The 24,963-nt window shown below is 45.1% G+C and overlaps 1 protein-coding gene across 1 annotated transcript; it reads right to left on the reverse strand.

Annotated features, from left to right (window-relative positions):
• Positions 1-1,592: 1,592 nt before the first annotated feature.
• On the reverse strand, positions 1,593-23,500 carry egln2 (egl-9 family hypoxia-inducible factor 2). The gene is made up of 6 exons (XM_021581831.2): positions 23,117-23,500; positions 20,830-22,356; positions 6,421-6,540; positions 6,101-6,237; positions 3,578-3,645; positions 1,593-3,442 (listed from the first exon to the last, which is right to left on the reverse strand). The coding sequence occupies exons 2-6, from the start codon at positions 22,099-22,101 to the stop codon at positions 3,390-3,392; spliced, it is 1,650 nt and encodes a 549-aa protein (XP_021437506.1). The 5' UTR covers positions 22,102-22,356; positions 23,117-23,500; the 3' UTR covers positions 1,593-3,389.
• Between the last annotated feature and the right edge of the window lie 1,463 nt (positions 23,501-24,963).

The following is a 24,963-nucleotide window of genomic DNA, read 5'->3' on the forward strand; positions in this document are numbered from 1 at the left end:
AAGAGGGTCTAGGGTGACAGGTAAGGTGGAGGTGATAGGATCATTGACTAGTCTCTCAAAGCGCTTCATGATGACAAGTCAGTGCTCCTGGGCGATAGTAATTTAGTTCAGTTACCTTTGCATTATTGGGTACAGGAACAATGGTGGCCATCTTGAGGAATGTGGGGACAGCAGACTGTGATAGGGAGAGATTGAATATGTCGGTGAACACACAGCCAGCTGGTTTGCGCATGCTCTGAGGACGTGGCTAGGGATGCCACCTGGGCCGGCAGCCTTGCGAGGGTTAACATGTTTAAATGTCTTCCTCACGTCAGCCACGGAGAAGGAGAGCCCACATTCCTTGGTAGCGGGCCGCGTTGGTGGCACTGTGTTATCCTCAAAGTGGGCAAAGAAGGTGTTTAGTTTGTCTGGAAGCAAGGCGTCGGTGTCCGTGACGTGGCGGGTTTTCCTTTCGTAGTCCGTGATTGTCTGTAGGCCCTGCCACACACCAGGGCTTCTCTTTATGGTGATCACACTTTTAAAATGAAGTGCAAGCAGTACATTGCTTTTATACTGTGACAACACCCCACGGTATTATTCCAAAAGGAACAGTCCATTCATCATTGCAGCCTGCTTGTCTGGATGTTTGGGCCCGTATCCACAAAGTGCCTCAGAGTATGAGTGCTGATCTAGGATCAGTTCATATAATCTCATGAATGTGATCTAAAAGGCACAACTGATCCTAGATCAGTACTCCTACTCTTGAGCCGCTTTGTGGAGATGGGCCCTGAACACTGAGCACTGAGAGGTTGAGGTTGTGCTTGTGTGGTGACTATAGACTCCTGGACTGGCTCCAGGAGGGTGCAGAAAAATAAGTGGATGTGAATGGACTTTTTTTTCCCAGACGAGAAGTGAGAGGCACTAGGACCATTGTCTTGGTTTGTGTGGCTGGGTTTATCTTTCCAATTATGTGTGTGTGTCTCTTCATGTGAGCGAGTGGATTTATGTTGTCATACTGTAGCAGCCGTGTTGGTAGATACTTGATATTGATATGGTTACATAAAGGGGGCTGAGGCTATGAGCATTTGGGTTATGAAAAGAGGTGGTAGAGAGAGGAGGAACAGGAATGGGGTTAGTATAGAGGGAGGGGCAGATTCGGGGATATCATAGACTTAGGTCCCAAATAGCACCCTTATTCCCTTGTGCACTACTGGTCAAAAATTGGAGCCATGGAGTTCATTCTGGTCTGCAGAACACTGTGTGACCACGCTGTGATCTCAAATCTGTAGTGACATGCAAGCTGCCCACCCACCACCAGTTTAATATTACTCTCTCTGTTTGTCTCTTGCCAGTCTCTTGACATTCAGTCTATCTTTATACCTCCCTATTCTTCCCTCACCACTGCTGAGACAGGTCTGGGAGAGGAAATGGCTGCATGATTGTGGTAAGAGAGTGGACTTCTTACTGTATGGCCTCAGTGTATGTGTGTGTATGTATCGTTCATAATTCCCCTGAATGTCCAGACAGGGTCCCTGCTCTGTGTTGTATCAGTGACTCTGTCCAGAATGAGAAAGGAGTACTCCATGTTCAAGAAGGCAAAAAATAAACAAGTCTTCTTGTACAAAAACACATTTTAATTCAATAATGCAAAATATCTGAAAAAACTGAGGCAACATTTTTTTGTTCTCATTGTTTTAGTCACTATTGCATCTCAACCATATTATCCACAGCATAAAAGCAGTTTGTTTAAAAAATGTACACTGATCATTCACAGATAGCATTTCTGAAAAGTCATATTTTTACTTCTCTCTTACCCAGTCTGTCACACACACACACACAAAACACAGTCAAGCGCCTCCCCACCCCCATTCAAGGCCAGACACACACACACGCACACACACACATTTAACTAACCTTGTTGGGGGGTACAATTGATTCCCACTCAAAATCATATTTTCCTTAACCCTAAACCCCATAGAAATATAATTTTTCCTTGTGGAGACGAACTAAAATGTCCACAGTTAAATGTTTGTTTATTTACCATTCTTGTGGAGACTTCTAGTCCCCACAAGCATAGTTAGACAGACAGACACTGCAGTAGTTTCACACAGACCCTTCTGTGCATTAACATTTGTTTCTGTGCAGTATAACAAGGTTGACTGAGGGTTTGGGTTAGGTTAGATTCAGATGTTGTGGTGAACCGTGTCCAATCTATTGTATGTTTGAGTTGACCAGAATGCACTGTAGGTGATGATAGTGCTGATGCAGCCTCTAGTCTCCGTATAGGGAGGGGTGGGTCTTACAGGTGCAACTGGGACCACCAAGATACTAGTAACAGGGTTGCTTGTACAGTACATTTTCACACACACACACACACTATAACATTCAGCAAACCCTGTTTCGACCTGCCTTCGAACCACCTTTGTTTAGGTGTCGTCTTCAAAAACGTTCACAAACAAAAACACGCTCTTGGAATTGTATTACATTGCTTTCTGACATTACACACTCCTTTCTCACTGACTGTCACATGAACAAACAGTATTGATTTTTTTCTGTTGACTAGTTGAGTTAAAGAGTCTTCATGTTTCTCTGCGATAAAGAGAGTCTTCAGTCTTCTCTGTACACTGGTGGCAGGTGGATGCCCTAACAGGGTCTCCAACAACATGAATGCTGGGATAGCTGAATGTCACACTACTGTGTGGTATGTAAAGGACCATTTCCTGTGAGGTCACTTCCTCTTTAATGGTGCGTTGTTTACTGATGGCTGGGTGTAAGCTGAGGCAACACACTGGACGTGTCACGATGTGTGTGAATGTCAGGACCTCCAATCACATTTCCTTAACTGTCTTAACCTGATGAGAGAACTACATGGCGAGGTTCTCTTCTGCACTGTTGAACCAATCTAGTAAATGTGAAGGTGGAGTTAAGATGGAGTATCGTCTTGTTAATGTCCAAAAGCTCTTTTTCAGTTTCCCCTGAAAACCAGATGCAATCGTATTCCTCCGCCGCCGCCGCAGATGGTGCTCCTGTCTCCTTAGGCCTGCTTTTTGATTGGAGAAATGTCTATTGTATGTTACCCCTTATCTTTTGACCGAGATGAAAAGTTTGCGAGAGCAGAGAAGATTGTTTTCTGATTATATTATAATAGCACTGATTATTGATGAGGCAAAAACAAGAGTCTGTCCATTCAGTTTGTTGTCTTTAAAGAATTTTTGAATTATCTGATGAAGAGGAGTCGTCTTCATCCTCTTTTGCCCTTATGCCACCTGAGTCAGTCTGACCCTGCCTCGCTCCATTCGCCAACTGAGTCCACTGTGTTCTATCTCCGCCCTCTTTCCCTCAACTGCCCAATCAGATGCTGCCGTATCTCCTCTCAACCAATAAAGAGCTGGGGGGGGATTGAACAAGATTTAGGTTTTGTTGTTTTGAGTGACGGGCACTTGAACACCTTTCTGTCCGGTTGCTATGGACACAAGAAATGGCGGTGGAGCCAAGAGTCAAAAACACTTTTTGAAAAATGTACTGTACAAAGTGCATAAACCGTTTCATGCACGCTATTACGGTACATGTAAGTCAGACATTCAGAACTGTAACTCACCCAGTCTGTACTTCTCTCTGGCCTCGGCCCTCTCCTTGGCATCAAAGTACCAGACAGTGATGGCATAGCTGTAACACACGATGATCTGATCAGACTGACAACAGAGATTCTCAGCTCACAAGCAAGTACAGACTAATTCAGCACAGTATAGTACAGCATGGGACAGCATAGGAGAAGGTTAAGTCTGTGCTATATACGGTCCGTGGAGGGTTAAGTCTGAGCTGGTTTTGGTCCGTGGAGGGTTAAGTCTGAGCTGGTTTTGATCCGTGGAGGGTTAAGTCTGAGCTGGTTTTGGTCCGTGGAGGGTTAAGCCTGAGCTGGTTTTGGTCCGTGGAGGGTTAAGCCTGAGCTGGTTTTGATCCGTGGAGGGTTAAGTCTGAGCTGGTTTTGATCCGTGGAGGGTTAAGCCTGAGCTGGTTTTGGTCCGTGGAGGGTTAAGCCTGAGCTGGTTTTGGTCCGTGGAGGGTTAAGCCTGAGCTGGTTTTGATCCATGGAGGGTTAAGTCTGAGCTGGTTTTGGTCCGTGGAGGGTTAAGTCAGGGTCATTGCCTCTCCTGTGGGGCTTCTCAGTGGGGTTGTGTTGTTTATTCCTGTCTCTCTCCCTCAAGCACGAGAGCTGCAACAGAACCAACCACCCTCCCTCTCTCCCTCCACCCCTGACCCCAATCCCAGTCAGGAAATACGTTCTTCCTGTCCTGAGCCCCACCTCACCCCCCAGCTGTCAGACAGAGAGGAGAGGACTAACTAATGAACTAGAATCAGGCCAATCACGTGTCAAATATTTGTGGCGTACTTCTGACTGCTGCGTTCCAGCTTTCAGTATGTATATGAAAAAAATAATCTGCATGATCACATCATCATGAATAGGCTCTGGCTGAGTTCATACTTCTCTCAACAGTGGATCATCAGCATGAGAGTGGATCTATAATCTGTTAAAGGGATACGTCGGGATTTTGGCAATGAAGCCCTTTATCTACTTCCCCAGAGTCAGATGAACTCCCGGATACCATTTTGATGTTGTCTTGCGTGCAGTTTGAAGGAATTTGCTAATGAGTGTTAGCGCATGCTAGTAGATACCATAGACTTCCAGTCACTGCACTAACACTAGTTATCATTGACTCGCGAAACTACCTCTAACTTCCTTCATGCCGGATGCAGAGACATACAAATGGTATCCACGAGTTCATCTGACTCTGAAGTATCCCTTTAACAGAGCAGGTAAAAGCATCCCCAACACCATTAAGAGCCTTTAGTGAACAGATACTGCACTGTGTGTGAAGGCAAAAAAAGTGGGTTAGAGGTTGTAACGGCTCGGCAGAGAGGAAGTGTGGTGGGGGTGGGGGGGGGGTTGAGTGGATGTGGTTATGGTCAAACGATGTGGCACACTTTCAGGGAACTGAAAGCAGTGGGAGTCATCCAAAAACCCTCTCTGGGAATGACTTTGTGTGCCTTAGTCCATAGTAAATCTCTGTTTGACTATACAATACCTATGGGACATGTGTGAGAGATGGGATACATTGCGTCTCAGCAAGCATGCAGTGGCTTTGTAAATGTACATTCTGTGTCACCTCTCTGACCCTAGTACGAGTCCATGTCAGCATGCATTTGTGTGTGCGCGCGCTCGGGGAGGGGCCATACGGGTACGCCTGGTGCCCAAATAGATAGACGTATGTCACGCAGCTGAGAGTTGAGTAGATTTGGTTCAGTCAGTTATCCTGGTGAGTCCTTCCCAGCTAGCTAGGTTATGCTGGCAACAAAAGCAGCACTGTGCCAGTTGAAACAGGTAAAAGAAAGAGATGTTTATTTAGATATGCGAGGGAGAAATAACTTTGTAGTACTGGTCCTCATCTGGATGTCACCGTGACATGCCAATTAGCTAACGCGACGACAAGCGGCTGCAACGGTATTGTATGGAGGTGCTACGTCGTTGCTTCCCCCGGGGCAGCCGTATCACATGTCGCTGGCGAGGGGTTAATGTCGCCAATTTGTTCCATCCCACTTTATTTTGAGAAGGATAGCAGCCTACACAAGAAACAAATACGCAATACTGCATGTGGTAGTAACCACCTAGGTGTCAACATGATACAGTCTAACGTTACTGCTCAACGGGTTACAGTTTGTGCCGCATGCCGGCAACACAACAACACCAAGGGGCCCTCTTGGCGAGCAGGGGAAGTATCTAGATAGTGTAGCTAGTATCAGGCCAGGATGACAGCTAAAGCATGGTTTTCACCAAAAAATGACAACTACGGTATTATAGTAAAAAAAATACTAATTTAAAAACTTTATGATTCTGAACACTCTCCCAAGTCCCAAATTCGGCAGACAAGTGTCAAATTCTCACTGAACTTTCTAGCCACAAGCATAAATTAGCTAGCTGGTAAGGGCTCATCAGGACGAATGATTAAATCAGTTTGTCTCCACTCGACTCTCAGCTGCGCGACATACATCGTCAATTTGTGCACCAAGCGTGTCCGTATATCCTTTCCCGTGTGTGTGTGTGTGTGTGTGTGTGGTCACTCACCGTGTAGCGTAGGCCGGCTTAACCTCGTGTGGGTTCCTGCGGTCGGACCAGAAGATGAGCAGACGGTCAAACAGCGGTTCTATGTTGGCCACCACACTCTTCCCCTCTGGATAGATCTGCAGCAAACCTCCTTGAACCTGACCACACACACAAATAGGTGTCATGTTAGATGCACAGTGCCTTATCCATAGCCTTGAGGTTAGAGAGGCAGGTGAGTAGCCAGAGGGTTGCCGGTTCGAAACCCATGGCAGACAGGGAAAATCTGGTGGGACTGTAAAATACGGTAGATTAGATATATGAGACTCAATGTTCCATTGTACCTTGACATCCCAGTTCTTGTTGAGATAGTAAATGCAGGTGATGCAGCGGCCGTCACCGTTAGGGTTGTCCACGTGACGGATGTACCCCGTGCCGTTACCTGGGTAACAGGCCACCATAGCCTGAGGAGAGAAGACGGGGATGTTAGTCGGTTACAGTAAGAACACACACCTCGGGCCTCCCGAGTAGCGCAGTGGTCAAATGCACTACATTGCAGTGCAGGACCTGGGTTCATTCCCGGGCTGTGCCACAACTGGCCGTGGCCGGGAGTCCCACAGGACGTTAACATTTCCCCACCGCCCACTTCGCTTCCCTTTATTGAACGGGGCTTGGTTGTTTCATCATCCCCAACCAATGCGTTCAAAGGATCATGCCCTTTTGACACCGAAAAGCCCAGATTGACCTTGGAATGCGTGCTACCTGCAGGATGCACAGCCAACAACTATGGTTTGCATGCCCTGCCGAAGGACCCTATATCATGCAGAAAAGGTAGAAGTTCGTTGGTCCCCAGTGATGGTGAGTATACTGGTAGCTAGACAATAGACTTCTGGTTATGTATCTGGTTATGTATATTTTGATAATCATTATCACCATTATCGCTAGCATAGCTTGCTAGCTAGCTAACGTTAGCTTACCTAATACAATTGAGATTTGGCTTGGAAACACGATAACATCATGATTGCGATCATCATGATTGTGATGTTGCCAGATTGACTTTAGATGCTGAATACTGTAACTTTAGCCAGCTTTAGCCAGCATTTTAACAAGCTAACATTAACATTGCTAGCTAGCTATTTTTGACAAACAGTAATAGCAATATTGCCATCTCTCTAAAGTAAATTTGACGACATCTTATGGCAAAATGGTTTCCTACCAATTATTTGCCTACTTTAGTAAAGCCATCGTATTTCCATGCCACTCTAAGTTAGTGTAATTTAGACTACAGTCACATTAGCCTCTGATGTGCAACCAATGTCTAGGGCACAAATTAATATTGGATGCAGCTATGGTGATATTAACTAGCTAACTCATGCATGACTACAATAGTGTACTAACTAGCAGCAACAAACTCAAACCAACCCAGGTCAATAGCAAAACATGTCAACGTTGGTTGCAGAGTGTAAGGGTGTCACCGGCCTGAATCTAATCCAATTTGGAGTCAGTCAGTCTACATCTGTAAAGCGTAGAATTCGCTTCCAAACAAGATTACATTCTTTCTCGAGCTATGTTTATATTTGAGGTATGATGATAGTTGTTGACCGTGTTTTTTCTGGGGGCCAGACTGATCTTCTGGTCATGAATGGATTCCGGGACCTACCAGAAGGAGCAAAGTTGGATTTCATTACATGTCCACCAATGTGATTGCAATGGTTTAACGACCTCCAAAAATCATTTTATTCACTGTTCACTTGCTATTTTTAAAGCTTGTCGGGCAAGACCTCCGAATGAAAGTGTGTAATGCGACACAAGTAGCCTTGCCAGTCTCACTCGACTCCAATGAAAAGGACATGCCATCCTGAGGCATAACTGAACAGTGACTATGTGTGTATGTTTTTCACAGAAACATGTATGGAGCCAGCACATGGAAACTTGCAAGATGATGTGATGACGGGCTTGATACTGATGTCTCGGAATGATGTCTCGTCTTTTTTTTTTAATTATTGAATTGAATCAGTCAATATGGGGAGGGAGAAACCCTATGTGTTCTACACCAGGATCAGGGAACTCCTGTTGTATACTGGGCACCACACAGGAAGGTATTTGCCAAGGTAGCCCCATTACCACCACCAGTATCTGTATCGGCTGGGAATGACAATGAAAAGTGCCACATTGTTATATTAGTAGACCACTACTTCTATGGTAATTATGTAAAGGGTTGTTTTATTCTACATCAGTGGTTACAAACCGGTCGATTGCAAGCGACTCGTCGATCTTCAAACATTTCTGTATGAAAGCCAACAACAAGGCTTGCGCTCCTTTTTATTTTTTTTGTGTTGCGCTGTTGGCGGGAAGGTGCACTCGATTCAGAAGCCCTGGAAACCTCATGGTCAAACGGGGAAATGGTTCCAATCATTTTTCCACCATTCATTTTTCCCATAGGGGATTTTTAGAAACACTGCAAATAAGGGGGCTGTGTTTCGTGTAGGCTTACCCTGGCGTGACGTTTTGATGACCGTGTAAATCTCTCTCGGACAAGGTGACTTTTATCAGTATATTTGGCTTTTTTTCACTCTCGGATTCGAAAATGCTAATTAGCATCAAAGTAGACGACATGCACAACTACAAATCCCTGTGCAAGCTCCTGCACGTCATCTCTAGCTGACACCTTTGCTAACAGGTATTGGGTCCTTTTAAAACGTGCACAAGACAGTTCAAAGAATTGTTCATTTAAAGAAATGTTGCCAATTTATTAATGACTACATTTAGCTAACATTAGATAGTTAATCCAGAGATACTGATATTGATATTGATAAGTCACCTTGTACGGAGAGAGATTTACACGGTTATCAAATTGTCACGCCAGGGTAAGCATACACAAAACACAGCCCTTATTTTAAGTGTTTCTAAAATCTCCTGTGGAAAAACGATTGGAACCATTTCCCTATTTTGACCGCTAGGTTTTAAGGGTATTATGACTCATACTGTGGTACTCTACTCTGGTGTGTCTTGGTGGTGGCAAGGACCCACATCAAATCACACCGTGTTTGGCTTCCATCATGGCCGCCAGCATTTCTTGAGGAACAAGAGGGGGAAAAAAAGAGGCCAAATCAGCAGGTACAGTTCCCCTTTAAGACGTGTTATAAAAACACAACCCAGACATTCCCTCCCTCCCCGTGAGGCAACTGGAACACCCCGGCATTGGGAGGTAGGGTGGCAGGGAAACAGCCTGGCCTGGCCTTGGGAGCTGGGAACCTTCCATCCTCCTCACCAGGGACCGAGCACAGTTTACCCTATATATGGGTTCTGAGAGAGCACTGTGTGAGTTAAGCAAGGTGATAAAGAGAGTAAGGGCCTCCCTGTAACCAACGTTAGAGCTTCCATTTAACCTGTAATTGTAGGACTTCAAGGGTTAGGTTTTTGTTTGGCTACTAACGTGGCGACGGGTCTGTAATAAGGGTTTTGTGCCATGGCCCATTTTAAATCGTGTGAAGAGTGAAGCATGCACACTCAGTCTGCGCTGTGAAACTAGACGCTGTGCCTTTAAGCCATAATGGCCGGGTATGGCAGCCATGTCGCCACCCCCATTTCACTGAGCCTGTACCGTATCATCAGTGGGCCGAACCCTTTACCCACCAATCAGGTAAAAGGCTTGATATTCCACTGCATAGGGCACCATATAGGTTACTGTACTCACTCAGAGTCCCATGGTTCTGTATAGAGACAGTCAGTGTCCCAATGATTTCTCTGTGTCTTAAACACGGTTGTGCAGGACCACTACAATTCTAACCCACATGCATACATTACGGGTCACACATTACTATAAACTCGGACTGTTCTAAGAGCTTTATTATAGAGAAAGACATGGGTTATCGTCTTCACAAGACGGTACTCAAACTCTAACTAGCTGGTCCTGTTGAGGATTGGACAGTGAGCATGTAACTTCTCAGCTAATGTTTCAACCTCACCTGTACTGGACTGGACTGGAGACAGTCCCTTGAGTATCAGTAGAGTAACAAAGGCCTCTGGCTGGCATTTCCCCCTGCTAGGCAAGGCTGTGTTAGGCTGTGCTTCTCTAGGGATGTGTGTTTCTGAATGGGCTGGGAGTACACATTCCTTCGCTGCACGCAACTGTGCGAAAAACTAACACCACATATCACCAACACCACATTTAACACAGGCTGGGTTAACACAGGCTGCCCAATTCTGAACTTATTTTTATTTATTTTTTTGACCAATCAGATCAGCACTGAAAAAGATCTGATGTGATTGGTCAAAAGACTCATTAGTGGAAAAAAATATCAGAATTGGGCTGCCTGTGTAAACCTAGCCATATTAGCATAATGCCACACATGGTGAACACACATGATGCGTGACCTTGTTCAATACTAATCCTAATAATAATACTGTGTCACAAAGGCTCTGATCCAACACCTCTAGAACACCAAGGGGTGGTTTCCCAGACACAGATTAATCCTAATACTGAAATAAAAAGCATTTTCCATTGAGCTTGCTTTTTTGTCCAAGACTAGTCTTAATCTGTGTCTGTGGCACTGACCCCAAGTCAACCACTTGGCCGTCATTTTGCGGAGGAAGCAAATGAAGGTAAACTAAACAATGTAATTAAATGGAATGATAATGTAGGCTATACCAACTGAATGGAACTAACCGTAAATTGGCAGTTGGATATGTGCGGTTATTAGGCCTACTGACGGCCGATACTGATAGTGGGTAATATTTAACATGACAGAAATGGTCAACAGAGAAAGTCGGGGTAGCCTCTAAATAAGATATTCGAGAGTGCCCATCCCTGAAAGTTAAAAGGCCATACAATTAAAATTCTGCATATTGGCACAGCATTTCAGAATTTCAGTTTTCTGCCATACGACTGGTTTCACATGTCTCCCTCCGGTGATTACAAGTTCAAATATAACTAAAACAAGTGTCATTTATATTTACACTTCCCTTATCCAAATGGATTACTCATTTACCTAGCTCGTATCAATAGCTCTTATAGTTTGTACATTACAGTGCATGGAGAATGGTGCTATTTCTATCTGGGGAAAAATGAAGTAGGTTTCCACTTGGAACTGGTAGGTTCGCTAGACGATGTTCTTGGTTTCCTCGCTCGTAAAGGTTGTGTAATTATTAGGGAATTAAATCAAGGTCAGAAAACGGCGTATCTGTAGACAGATACCTCAGCCACACCGTAATTTAGTCCATCTCCACCCAAAACGAATAGCACGCTATTCTCATGCTTACGTTCAAGGTCAGAATATGCATAGAGAAGTGGATAAAAATGGAATTACGGTCCATTTACTCACGCTTAACTCGAGTCGGAATCGGGCCCCTAGCCTTTGTATCTCTGCTGGGGAGGTTGTTTGGGTCAGGTTTGGTGCGTGTGTGTGTGTGTGTGTGTGTGTGTGTGTGTGTGTGAGAGCAGGAATGTGAGAAAGAAAGCCTATTCTCATGCTTACGTTCAAGGTCAGAATATGCATAGAGAAGTGGATAAAAATGGAATTACGGTCCATTTACTCACGCTTAACTCGAGTCGGAATCGGGCCCCTAGCCTTTGTATCTCTGCTGGGGAGGTTGTTTGGGTCAGGTTTGGTGCGTGTGTGTGTGTGTGTGTGTGTGTGTGTGTGTGTGTGAGAGCAGGAATGTGAGAAAGAAAGCCATCAGGGTCTCAATGACGGTGTGTTCTGTCAGGGCACGGATACTTCATCACGATACAGATCAGAACCCTGAAGAGTACACTACACCTCATCCCTTCAACTCTGAACAAGAACCTTTTCTCCCTTTTTGTTTTACTCTGCCTGTCTTTTCTCACTCTTCCACTGTCGTTTCTCTCTGCCTCCCTTTGTTTTCTCTCTCTCTCTCACTTGGTCTTCCCTTCTCTTTAAAAATTCTGTCATTATTTCTCCTTTTCTCTCTGTCTTTACCTTCCCTCTCCTCTGTCCCTCCATAGCTCCTTCTCCTTTCTCTCTCCTCCCCTCTCCCAGCCCATCACAGAGTACAAGGGGGAAGAGTAAACACTGGTGAAGAGCGAAGGACTGACTTCCTCTTTCACTCCAGCTCGGCTCATTTAGACAAATATTGGCTCAGTTATCAGCAAGGAATGAGGAGCGAGCAGGGAGAGAAGACAGTATCATTCAGTGTCACTCCAGAACTGTCAAGCCCAGAAGCTTCAATACAGAGTGACGACAAAGTCCTTCATGTTCAAATCCACTGAATCCATTACAGTGCCAGTCAGCTGTCTGCATGCTGTGGTGCAAAGCAGCTGTGTCAAATACACACCTCAATAATCATATCCGACATAGTGAACAGTCACGGGATACCAAGATGACACCCAAATACTCCCATCTGTAGCCAAACCATAATCTGGCTCAGTCTCATTATGGAAGAGTGATACAGGCCAAAGTACAAGTGTTCCCTTCTGCCTGTGTGACTCTCTGGCCAGCCTGCCGGCCACCATCGTCTCGCCTCATTACCACGCGACGCTCACACGCTGTGTGTGTGTTCATTAACTTCTGACTCCAGCCCCAACCCGCTGGTCTCTACCCACCAACAAGTCCCACACACACAGCCAGGACAGAGCTCCTCTGAAGTCCCTCCGGGAGTCAGTGTGTAGAGGACAGACATTACAGTAATCCCGATGTGATTTACTGTACTTGGGACTGGTGAACGTGGCTACATAATTCAACTGATAACATTTTGGTGTATAAACACACAGGACATGGGCTGTAAGTAAGACTTGATTAAAGGTTTGGCTAGTGAAAATAGTACAGTATAAATCGGTACAGTAGCTTTTTTAAGAACACTCAAAATATGGCTGGCTGCTCTAATGTAATGTATTGTGTTTTGACAGATGGGGGGTGGGGTGTTCGTTCACGACAGGGTCAGGCTGCTTCTGGGAAATATGATGTCATCAGCACCATGGGTGGTGGTGTTGCATTGTGGGGAAGAATGGCCTTACTAAGGCATTTGCGTTGATCCCGACTCACTGTGGAAGAGCTCTTTATCTGGGATTGAGATGGAAATCACAGTCTCAATTCACTCTGCTCTGTTGCTAAGCAATCAGTGTGAGGGCACAGAGAAATGCTGGTGAACATTTATATGTTGTCAAGCACTTCCAGCGGGCTTCCAGAATGTTTTAGTCGCTAATAGTCGCATCCTCTAACCTCGCATCCCCTAACCTCACTCATTACCCTCGCAAAAAAATGTCAACGGAAACAAATGAGAAAAGCACTATAGTGGTAGATATGCAGCCAATAAAATGTTTGATGCTTAGTGGTAGATATACAGCCAATAGATGTGTGATTGCTTAGCGGTAGATATACAGCCAATAGATGTTTGATGCTTAGCGGTAGATATACAGCCAATACATGTTTGATGCTTAGTGGTAGATATACAGCCAATAGATGTTTGATGCTTAGGGGTAGATATACAGCCAATAGATGTTTGATGCTTTGGGGTAGATATACAGCCAATATATGTGTGATTGCTTAGTGGTAGATATACAGCCAATAGATGTGTGATTGCTTAGTGGTAGATATACAGCCAATAGATGTTTGATGCTTAGTGGTAGATATACAGCCAATAGATGTTTGATGCTTAGGGGTAGATATACAGCCAATAGATGTTTGATTGCTTAGTGGTAGATATACAGCCAATAGATGTGTGATTGCTTAGTGGTAGATATACAGCCAATAGATGTTTGATGCTTAGTGGTAGATATACAGCCAATAGATGTTTGATGCTTGCACTGACCATGGTGTTGAAGATTGCAGCCCACTGCATGTATGCATGTAGTATTTATAAGTGCACATTTTTGGGGCCTGAGAGCACATGCAACTGTTGCATACTTAACCACAATTAACATGTACCGTGCCACAGCACAGCCCTAGCCTGGAGGATATGCACATGCGTGTATAAACACACAAAGTTCTTGTACACCAGCGTTCATTGAGACATGACACAGTCCAAACCAGCGCTAGTAGAGATGTAAGCCAGTAGTCAACCAGATCTGTGAGAGTCAGTCAAACCGGCATATGAATGTCACAAACACCGTGACCATACAACGGCATCCCAGTCGCTCTCCTCTCCTGTTGCTCCCAGCCCCTGATCTCATTCAAACGGCATGACCCGACGTGTCGCGATCAGATCAGCCTTCTTCAATCTCTGTTCAAATCTCTCAGAGCCTCCGTGCCAATCTAATGGGCACCACTGGCACCAGCATTAATGCCCTAATAGCGTTGCCTCCTGTCTCTGCCCGCATGCCTGCCTGCCAAGATGAAGGCCAGAGAGAGAGAGAGAGAGAGAACAGGCTGTTCCTGGAAAGAAGTAAAATAAAAAAGTCAGAGCACGCTGTCATAGCATACTGCCAGCAGATAAGGGGCATGGAGGACAGAGGCAGGAGAGAGATAAGGCTGAACAAATACAGGGCCTGACCCTGATGAGACAGACACACTGACAGACAGACGAGAGAGGGGAGAGCATCAGGGTAGTGCTAGGCTAACTAACTAGCACTGGGATAGGTAGGTGTATACTGGGCTGGGGATTTGCCAGGCTGAGCTTAGCTGAAGTGGGCCTGTGTGGGTTTTACTGGACTGGGCTGATGTGAGCTGTTCTATGCTGTGATGGCAAATTCTGTGCCGATCAGACAGTGACAAATGTGTTGGACTGAGGTGAACTCTGTGTGCTCAGCTGGCCTGTGTATTTCTGGATGAGTCAGTAAGGTTGAGCTAAGGACAGACGGTGCCTGTCCAGGGATCGATACAGGTACATTGGGTTCTAAGGCTCTCTGTGGACCTGCAGTAAGTCTCGGGCCTGACTAACCAGCTGAGCTGACACTGACATAAGTTGATGAAGTAATGCACCATGCCCGTCTGTGAATTATTGGAAGCAAATAGGAAAAATAGGAGTGTATTATTACAGGTTTACTTCTAGTGAAATAAACTTTATTGGATAGTCATTAAATCCCATTATATTTCTATCTTCCTCTTCACCTCTCTAATCGTATATATCCATCATCTCACAGTTTCCAGACTGAAATCAACTCATCATTTTCCCTCCGCTGCGGCTGAGTGTGTACTTGTTAATGAGGTCGGGTATCTAGCAGAAAAAGCTGATCAGCCTTGATGAGTCATGCCTGGTGATGGACCCCATCTTGCTTGAGTCACACTAACCACAGGGCTGAGGGTGTGTCTCTGTCTCTCTGTGTGTGTGTGTGTGTGTGTGTGTGTGTGTGTGTGTGTGTGTGCTCCTCCATTTCCAGTAACCTGACAAAGCGGTCATTTATACTATGTACACTCTTTTCTCCCCTGCTCTGTAAATCAGAACGTCACACTACCCACCAGTGTGACTCTTTATGCAAACGCAACCAACCCAGCCTACTGTCAGCATAATTTGAGACCACACACACACACACAAACAAAACACAACGTAAACACACAGACAGTCACACACTAGAACACACGCACGCCGAGACACAAACAGTGACACGCTGAATTTCAAACCCAAGATGGACTGCACTTGGGAAGTGCTCTCTGTGTGTGAGAATCGCTTGAAAGGTGAGTGGGCATGTGTTCATACAGTAAGTAGAGAATGTGTGACTGTTTGGCATAGAACACCGAAACGCAGTCCGGACTGCTCTCAGAGTCAGTATGAGTCATCAACCCCTGCTGTAAAAAGCTCCAAAACAAGCTGAGATCACAAGAACCATGCTCTTCCAGAGCCTACTCTCCCAGGACAAACAACAAGCACTAAAATCCCCTAGGAGGTCACCCAGAGAAAAGTAAATGCTCATCTTTAAAACGGTTTTGCATTTGAGTGCAAATGGTTACATGATCCTTCGGCCTTCTGTAAACTGAACGGGTAAGGATAGGAAGGAAGTGTGAAGAGCAGTGTGATCCTCTCAGTACCTTAAAGCCTATGTAAAGCTCTCGTCATTTGTTTTACATGTCTCTTTGTCTTAGTAGCTAGCTTGGTACTGGATCGTGAGTGCGCTAGGCTAAATGCTAGTTGCTAGCATCTCCCTGGCTGTTCCTGTGTGCAGCAGCGCGGCAGTCTCTCTGGGAGGGGCATCTGAGGGCACACTGCACTAGACACTCATGATACGGCTGGCGCTGCTGCATCGGGCGCTGTCTATCCCTCTGAACCACCTCTCATCTCACTCCTTCGAAATAACATCCATCTCTCCCTACCTAAGATATCTTCTTCTTCCTTCTCTCGTCCACTCTTCTCTTCATCTACTACTCGCTCTCTCTACCCATCTCTCGCTCTACCACTCTTTCTCTGCACCTTTTCTGGTGATATATTGTCGCTGCTGCGTTGTGCTTGGATGGAGCTAGAGCTGGTGTGTGTTTGCTGAGCGTGCATTGGGTTGAGCTCCAGCTGGTGCTATGGTGGCATTATTCTGGGCACACACACACACACACACACACACACACACACTGCAGTGCTACGCTCTGTATGGCCCTGTTACCAAGGAAACGGAGGGGAAATAGTTTGGCAGAGAAGCTAGAGGGGCTGATAAGACGCAGGAGAAAGGGAGTGGGAGAGAGGACCGAAAGGAAGAAGTGGGGGGGAAAAAAGAGGGAACAACGAGAAAGAAGGACAAAAGGAAAGAATAGACACATAACATTAGAGAGAAACAATGGTGGGGGACAGTACTTACTGAGCCATATAGACAGTAGGCTAATACAGATCGGAGCTACGTACAGATCGACATAGGAAAACGAAAGCAAGTTTCAGGTTGGGGGTAAATGTATATAGCTTTTGTTGTGATTCTGTTGCAATTTAAAAACCAATAAATAAAAAGTATTAAAAGCTACAATATGTAACTTTTGGAAGACCTGACTAAATTCACATAGAAACGTGCATTATAGATCCGTAATTCTCATTGAAAGAACAGATCTACCGCTTGTTGGACTTGCTATGTGCACTATTTCTATGCTTCCCTTTAAGGTTTGTTTTTGCGTCTTTTACGTTTTCCTTCAAACAGCTGAAAATACAATATTTTTGGTTATTGAAAATATATTTCACAGCAGTTTAGATGGTACAATGATATTCTACACTATATATTGCTTGTTTGGTCACAAACTGAAATTAGGAAACTAGTAGAAATTCTGCAACCAGGAAATGGCATATTGCACCTTAAAAAAAAGAAAGAAGAAACACATTAAAGAGCAGAGAACTGCTGGCGCAATGACCTTGTAAATTAGCCGAACTCCTCCCTCCCTTTCTGTTATTCTAATCTTTGCCTCGCCCACTTCCACCCCCTCAATTCATACCTTGATCTATGACTCATTGCTACTGTTCTATCCACTTCCACCACACTACATAACACACAGCAAGTACATTCTTTCCGTTCAAGATGGCACAGTATGCCAAGGCAAGAGTAGGGGAGTTGTGATGGAACATATGAGCAGGGACATTGGCTTGTGGCTCAACTAACCCATTTAGCATCAGCTGCCTGCCTGCCACACTCATGGACCAGAGCAAGCATAACCTTTGACCTGGAAGAAGAATAGTCAGTTCCATGACAGAGGAGCAAAGGGCTGATGACTGGGAGAGTGACGTCCCTGTTCAAACACATGGTGTCTGGGTATTCCAGAAAGTATGTCACTGTGGGGGCAAGGTGTATCTCTACTACTCCCACGGGGTCGCCACGCAGCTACGGTTTGATAATGTAGTGTACACAGACGCGCGAGCACGTACGCACTGCACCCCACGAAAGGTGAAGAGCCCATATTCTGACAGCTCTGACCCACTGAACACTGTTACTGCTGCTAGCCCTCACATCTCTACTGCACACACACTGTTAACCCTGGAACTGGTGCTCCACTCGCACGCTAGGCTAAATCCACAAGTACTGCAGTACCACTATGACTACCACTACTACTACCCTACCTTACAGTTACTACTACTTCTAAAGCTACAACTATTACTACCACCCTCCACTACAGTTACTACTACCTTACCTTACAGTTACTACTACTACCCTACACTACAGTTACTACTACTTCTAAAGCTACAACTATTACTACCACCCTACACTACAGTTACTACTACTACCATACCTTACAGTTACTACTACTTCTAAAGCTACAACTATTACTACCACCCTACACTACAGTTACAACTACTTCTAAAGCTACAACTATTACTACCACCCTACACTACAGTTACTACTACTTCTAAAGCTACAACTATTACTACCACCCTACACTACAGTTACTACTACTTCTAAAGCTACAACTATTACTACCACCCTACACTACAGTTACAACTACTTCTAAAGCTACAACTATTACTACCACCCTACACTACAGTTACTACTACTTCTAAAGCTACAACTATTACTACCACCCTACACTACAGTTACTACTACTTCTAAAGCTACAACTATTACTACCACCCTACACTACTGTTACTACTACCCTACACTACAGTTACTACTACTTCTAAAGCTACAACTATTACTACCACCATACACTACAACTGGGCAATTCCACTATAATGGAAATACGTAGAGATTTTTTAACTTTAAAATGTATGCCAAACAAAAAACAAACATTGATTTCAAAGCACAACGACTGCTTTGAACAATTCACTCAAATAAATAAAAACACATTTACTGGAAAAACTGTGCCGATGCAAAGCTTGATAAAATCTCAGTTTTGTTCGGTTACCAAACTTTGTATCTGCACAGTTCTTCACGTAATGTGTTTTTGTAAAACTTTGTGTGAAATTGTTCAAAGTAGTCCTTGTGCATAGAGCTGTATGGTTTGTTCAACTTTGAAAGCAATGGTTTTTGTTTGGTATACATTTTAAAGTGAAAAAATGTGAGTCTCTGCGTAATTCCGCTACCATGGAATTGCCCAACTACTACCACTAGTGAGGCTACAACTACCTCAACTATTACTACTATTACACGTAGTACCCTACATTATAGCTACTACTACTAATTCTATTAAGGCTACAACTACCACAACTATTACTGCTATGCCCTCTACCACTTCTATCATGACTTCTATCCCCACCATCACTACTTTATCTACTATAAATATTGAAATGAAATATTTCACTTCAAGCTCTTTGAGTAAATGTGGCGTAACAAAGTCTAGACAGTCCTTCAATGACTAACGCCACTGATAAGAGGCAGACCCTGGGGTCAAGGTTCAGTAGTGAACAACTGAGATAATATGTTAATATAACACAGTCACTAGGTAGCAGATTATATCAAAGTGACTTACAGTGAAACACAATAGGGTTATATTCAGTATGATGTACTGCAGCTTGTACAGGACTCAAACCATGCTCTAGTCTAGTTGAACCAAGGACTAGATAGGTCTGAACCCTGCTTTGGGAGAGGGCTGAGTGGGCTGAGAAACTGGGTCAGGGTGGGATGGAAACCTGGGAGAATGCAGTGAGACTGGGTGACAGACGTACGACCGTGACATAATACGCAAAGATAGACGTAGGACCTGGCTCAAATATCCAGACCTGCGTCACTGGGCAAGCTCACTGACAGCTTACAGCACTGTAGCCAACTACTGCTCCTTGGTAATCGAATGAAAGTCAGTCTATTCAGGAAGTCAACTGAAATTCCAATTAAATAACTGAACAGGGCTTTTCAGGGAATTCTTAATAAACTGAAAAGGAGAAACTATTCATTTAAAAAAATATATATATATATATATATATATATATATATGTGTGTGTGTGTGTGTGTATATATATATATATATATATATATATATATATATATGTGTGTATACACACACACACACACACATTTTTTTTTTGCTTCCTGAATTGTGTGACTTCAATTTGAACTGAACCCAAACCTGTCAGTCATATCTGGCCATTGTCTAAGCTTGTAATATTAATGTTTTATGCTATGCTGAGGACGGTTAAAAATAACCATTCTTTCGTACATTCATAATCTCAAACACACAAAGACAAAAACGAGCCAAACAAGCGCATACCATACAGAAGTAGCCTACAATAGGCTAGGCAAGCAAACAATCAAACATACACAGCCATCCAAACAGACACCAACCAATCAAACACACGCACCCTTACCAAACCAGCCACAAGAATGCCTTGTTTGCGTATGGGTGAGAGATTGAAAGAGCGGTCATCAAAGCTAGTGAAACACCGATCTCAGACCAGATAGCTCCCAGAAGGTTGACTTGCTGCCAGTGGTATGAGAACATTGGCATAAACAGTGGCATGACAATAGGGGCATACACTGGCATGGGAGAAGTCGGGGGCATATAGGACAGCTATGGCCCCACTTACCTGAGGGTGTGGCCCTATCACATTGAATGAGACAGGGAGGGAGAACAGACAGGATTACATACCCACCCTTTGTCAGTGATATGATAGTGCCAGTTCAGGATCACAGTAGATGATGTCATCAAAATGGGACACCGCACCCCCCTATCTATGGCGTAGAATTACATAAAACGTTGACATTGGTACTAATCCTTTCTATTTCAGTCTCTCCTCCTTCTCACCCCTCATCCTCCTCAGCATGATATGGCCATTGATGACACTGAGTCCCCAGCTCACCCTGTTCCCTTCCACAATTCTCTATATTCCCTCTTTCCCAGCTTCTCGTCCCACATCTCCCCTCATCTTGGTGCTCCAAGTGATGACGCCGTCCCTTCCTGTCCTCAAACCCACCGTCTCTACCTGCTACCCTGCCCCTCGGTCCTCCCCCACCCTTCCAGTTCTCTCACCTTGGTGCGTCCATTGATGACACAGTCCCCCAGCTGCCCGTTGGCAGCGCTGTGCATCACGGCCTCGTCGATGTGTGCCATCAGCATGGCGATGCCCTCGCAACCCGGCTCGTGCCCCTCCACCCAGGCGATCTGGTCTCCACGGATATTCCGTGAGGGGATGCTCCTCTGGCTGACCAGCTGACCCCCCCGGAACTTCCCGCTGCGGTTCAGACTCTCCACCTCGCCCAGCACCGACTCACCCAGCCGTGGCCCCAGGAAACTGTCCTTCACACAGATACCATAGGAAGTCAGGCAGGGCACGATGTACTGCTGGGCGATACTCTCCGCCGACCAGCCCACCCCGGCTGGTAACGGTAGAGACTGGATGCTGTTGGCCTCCACCGGGGACAGCTGGCCTGGAACAACCCCAGGGCCCAGCAGCATCACCTTGTGTACATTGTGGTGCAGCTTGTTGTTGTGAGGGTCAGGCAAAGAGGGGTGAGGGGTGGCGCAGTGGTTGAGGTTGCTATGGTTATTGTTGATGCTGCTGTCGCCGTTGGCAGCAAGAGGGAGGACAGCCTTGCCGGGTTTGGAGGGCTCCGCTTTGTGAACTTCGCTCTCCGACACTCGTCTCCGTTTGCAGTCCGGGGTTATCGACTCACCTGGTCCATAGGCCATCATACCTAGAGTACCTAAACCTGAACCCACTGATAAGGCACAACCTTTGGGCGTCTCAGAACCCATGTCCCGGTTCTCCTCACCTCTCCGCTTCCTATGGTGCAGCTGTTTGACCTGCGGGTCACCATTGGGTCTCTTCACCAGAAGAATGCATTTCTCATGTTGTGTTCTGTCCCCATTCTCCACGAGGCGTGCTCTGCTGCCTAGGGGTTGCGCAAGGCCATTGGGTGTCTCCCCCACCCCTTTCACTTGCGGAGGGTAACCGTTGGGACCACTGTGGCTGCCCTCAATGGTTGCGAACGGAGACACAATCCCACCGTTATAGAACGGCAGCCCAGTATTCGTCTGTTTCTTTAAAACCGTGATGCTGGAAGTGCTTGTTTTTGAAGCCAGACCAGACAGTAATTCCGCGGCCGTGGCGCTCCCAACCGGCGCTATGCCCTGGCAGTAGCCGTTTAGTCCATTGAGTCCCATGTTGGTTTGGAAAGGTTGAAACTCGGCAGCTCCAAATATGTGTTCACCGTTTCTCACTCTCTCGCCGGAGGCTGGAAAACTGTTGTGTCCGTGGGAAGAGCTTGGATTTAAAAGGTCCGTGTGTTCCAAGCTCTCCATTTCATCTCGTCTAGTGCTAGATGCGCACGTAGCCCACGTCCTCGCCTCATTTTTTACCGGAGCCACCGTGCGAGAGCGAGAGTGCAGCACAACTGCCGAGGCTGCGAGAGAGGAGCGGTGCCACAGTTTTGGGAAGTTTCATATTTAAAAAGTCTCCTTGTCACCGTTTTTCTTTCATTCATGAATTTCCTTTAAATGGTTTCACATTTGTCTTCGATTGAAATGTTTTCTGGTATTCAGAAGCTTGAAACGTTTCTAAAACAAAATGATACAATAATTACTTGACTGCGATTGCCGTTATAGCCTATAATAAGTAGGCTAATCGTATAGCCTCACATGCTTGGGACAAAATACTCAAGCTAAACATAAATCAGCGTAATCTTCCCACCAGGCCTAGACTATTCATATTCCATAAATTAAGAAACCTCCAAGGGACCCTACACTTTGTAGACACATTTAACCGTAGTCCTAATATCTTATGTAGCGTTGCCTACATTTATTGACTAACTTTAAATAGGCCTACATTGCTTTAAATATGTTTTATTATATTCTAATAATATAATATATATTCTATTCCGACATGGGGCTATAGTGACTCGGGTAGTTAAATAGTAATTGATTTGTTACAGCAGTTCAATCCTAAAATATTTTTATGACAATATATTTCAGGCAATAACAACACATTAAAGTCATAATATTGATATCGGTTATAATAATTCCCCACTTCACGATGAGGGGGCAAACACACTGTCAGAGCAGCTAATCTGAAGAACGCATGCCACTCTACCTTGTTATGCATTCACATTACTACAGTGTATAGCCTGCATGCATAGCCAATAATTTAAGACATATAGCCTACACGTGTTTGCATTCCTTCCAACATACAGATAGCCTATGTTGGATTATTTTGGAGTGAGTTTAGCTACGATTCAGAAATCAGATCAACAACGTGCACGTAATAATAGTAGCCCGGGCAAATTATAGCCCTCTGTCTGTCAGCTGATTGTACACTTACCTATCAGTAACGCAAAGCTTCCAGCAACGTAGCCTACGTGACCGGCTGAGGGTATGTCTGTTATTTCCGGGATTGTCTTGGTGATGTTCTAGACACATTTCTTTGTTTAACCTATAAATATCCATATATGTCCACCACCCGGGGTTACATTTGGAAACTGATGCTTGTCCTGGGGAGGGAACTACCGCTTCTGCCGCGGGAGAAACGGTAGGTCCCCCTCAATCAACAAAAAGTACGCTCCATTCCCCCGCCGATCCTCCGCTGGTAACTCCCACTAGCATCTCTCTCTATCTCTCCTGCCTCGCTCTCCCTCTCCTGTCCACGAACGACCCTGTCAATTACATGTGCTCATGAACAAGTCATGTGACACCAATCTGCTACAGAAACAAAATACATTCCACGCGTGTTTAGACTATTTATCTTCAATATGTTGAAGGTTCATATAGTGTAATATTAGGATCTAAAATATAAGGGAAACATTGGAGTGTATTCATGGATGACAATGGAAGGCAAGCTTCCCCAAATATTTGACCAATAAAAATGATGAAATAATGTCTCTTTCCTCTTTGTGTTTTCATAATTTAACATCAATTCCTGGTGGAATCATCTGAGTGAGGGAAACAGCCACCGCCTGTCTCAGTATGGGTAGCCCATGTACTGTATCTGATGCTCTCTGGAACAAACTAGTATGACATGTTGTCGCTGTAGCATTTGATAATATTTATTTGTAATAAAAAAAAATGCCAATCAGCGTTAAACTGAGCTCAAATGTGGGTTGTCCTGGCACAGCAAAAGGGAGACCAGTTTGGTTCTCTTTCAAGTATTCGTTTTGGTTGTACTATGCCAGCCATGATTATCTGGACATCGAGACGTGTGCGCCGGGGAAGGGTGTCCCTCTTACCCTATAAAAGGCAGCGTCTCTGAGTCATTCAAACACCTCTTCTCGCTTTTCATCAGAAAACTTACGTCAACACGACTGCATTTTCTAGAACTAGCTAAACTGTTCAGACGTGAGCTTACAACTAGCTCGCCGGGCGCTATTCTCGGGACTGTGCGGTGGTGACAATTTTCCTTTTCCTTCACCATAGTTAGAGAAATATTATTTGAGGGAGAAACTGGTACAGCTGTGACACGGCTAACTCGTTCACAACCAAGTTAGCTGTATCCAATCAGTGACTAATCATTAGCAAGCTAGCCACCATGCTAGCTAGCTTTTGTGGTTTACCAACAAGAAAAGCTTTTACTAGCTACACCAAGCTATCTTTTCTAACCTGTCTTTTCGGAAACATTTTCCAGCCATCACACTGAGTGCCATCATCGGAGGTAACCCACTTCCGGCGCCGACAGAGATGGCCGCCTCGCTTCGCGTTCCTAGGAAACTATGCAGTTTTTTGTTTTTTTACGTGTTATTTCTTACATTAGTACCCCAGGTCATCTTAGGTTTCATTACATACAGTCGAGAAGAACTACTGAATATAAGATCAGCGTCAACTCACCATCAGTACGACCAAGAATATGTTTTTTGCGACGCGGATCCTGTGTTCTGCCTTACAAACAGGACAACGGAGTGGATCCCATGCAGCGACCCAAAAAATCGACTCAGAAAAAGAGGGAAACGAGGCGGTCTTCTGGTCAGACTCCGGAGACGGGCACACCGTGCACCACTCCCTAGCATTCTTCTTGCCAATGTCCAGTCTCTTGACAACAAGGTTGATGAAATCCGAGCAAGGGTAGCATTCCAGAGGGACATCAGAGACTGTAACGTTCTTTGCTTCACGGAAACGTGGCTCACTGGAGAGACGCTATCCGAGGCGGTGCAGCCAACGGGTTTCTCCACGCATCGCGCA

The sequence above is a fragment of the Oncorhynchus mykiss genome, chromosome 24 (genome assembly GCF_013265735.2).
Source record: "Oncorhynchus mykiss isolate Arlee chromosome 24, USDA_OmykA_1.1, whole genome shotgun sequence".
Lineage (NCBI taxonomy): Eukaryota > Metazoa > Chordata > Actinopteri > Salmoniformes > Salmonidae > Oncorhynchus > Oncorhynchus mykiss.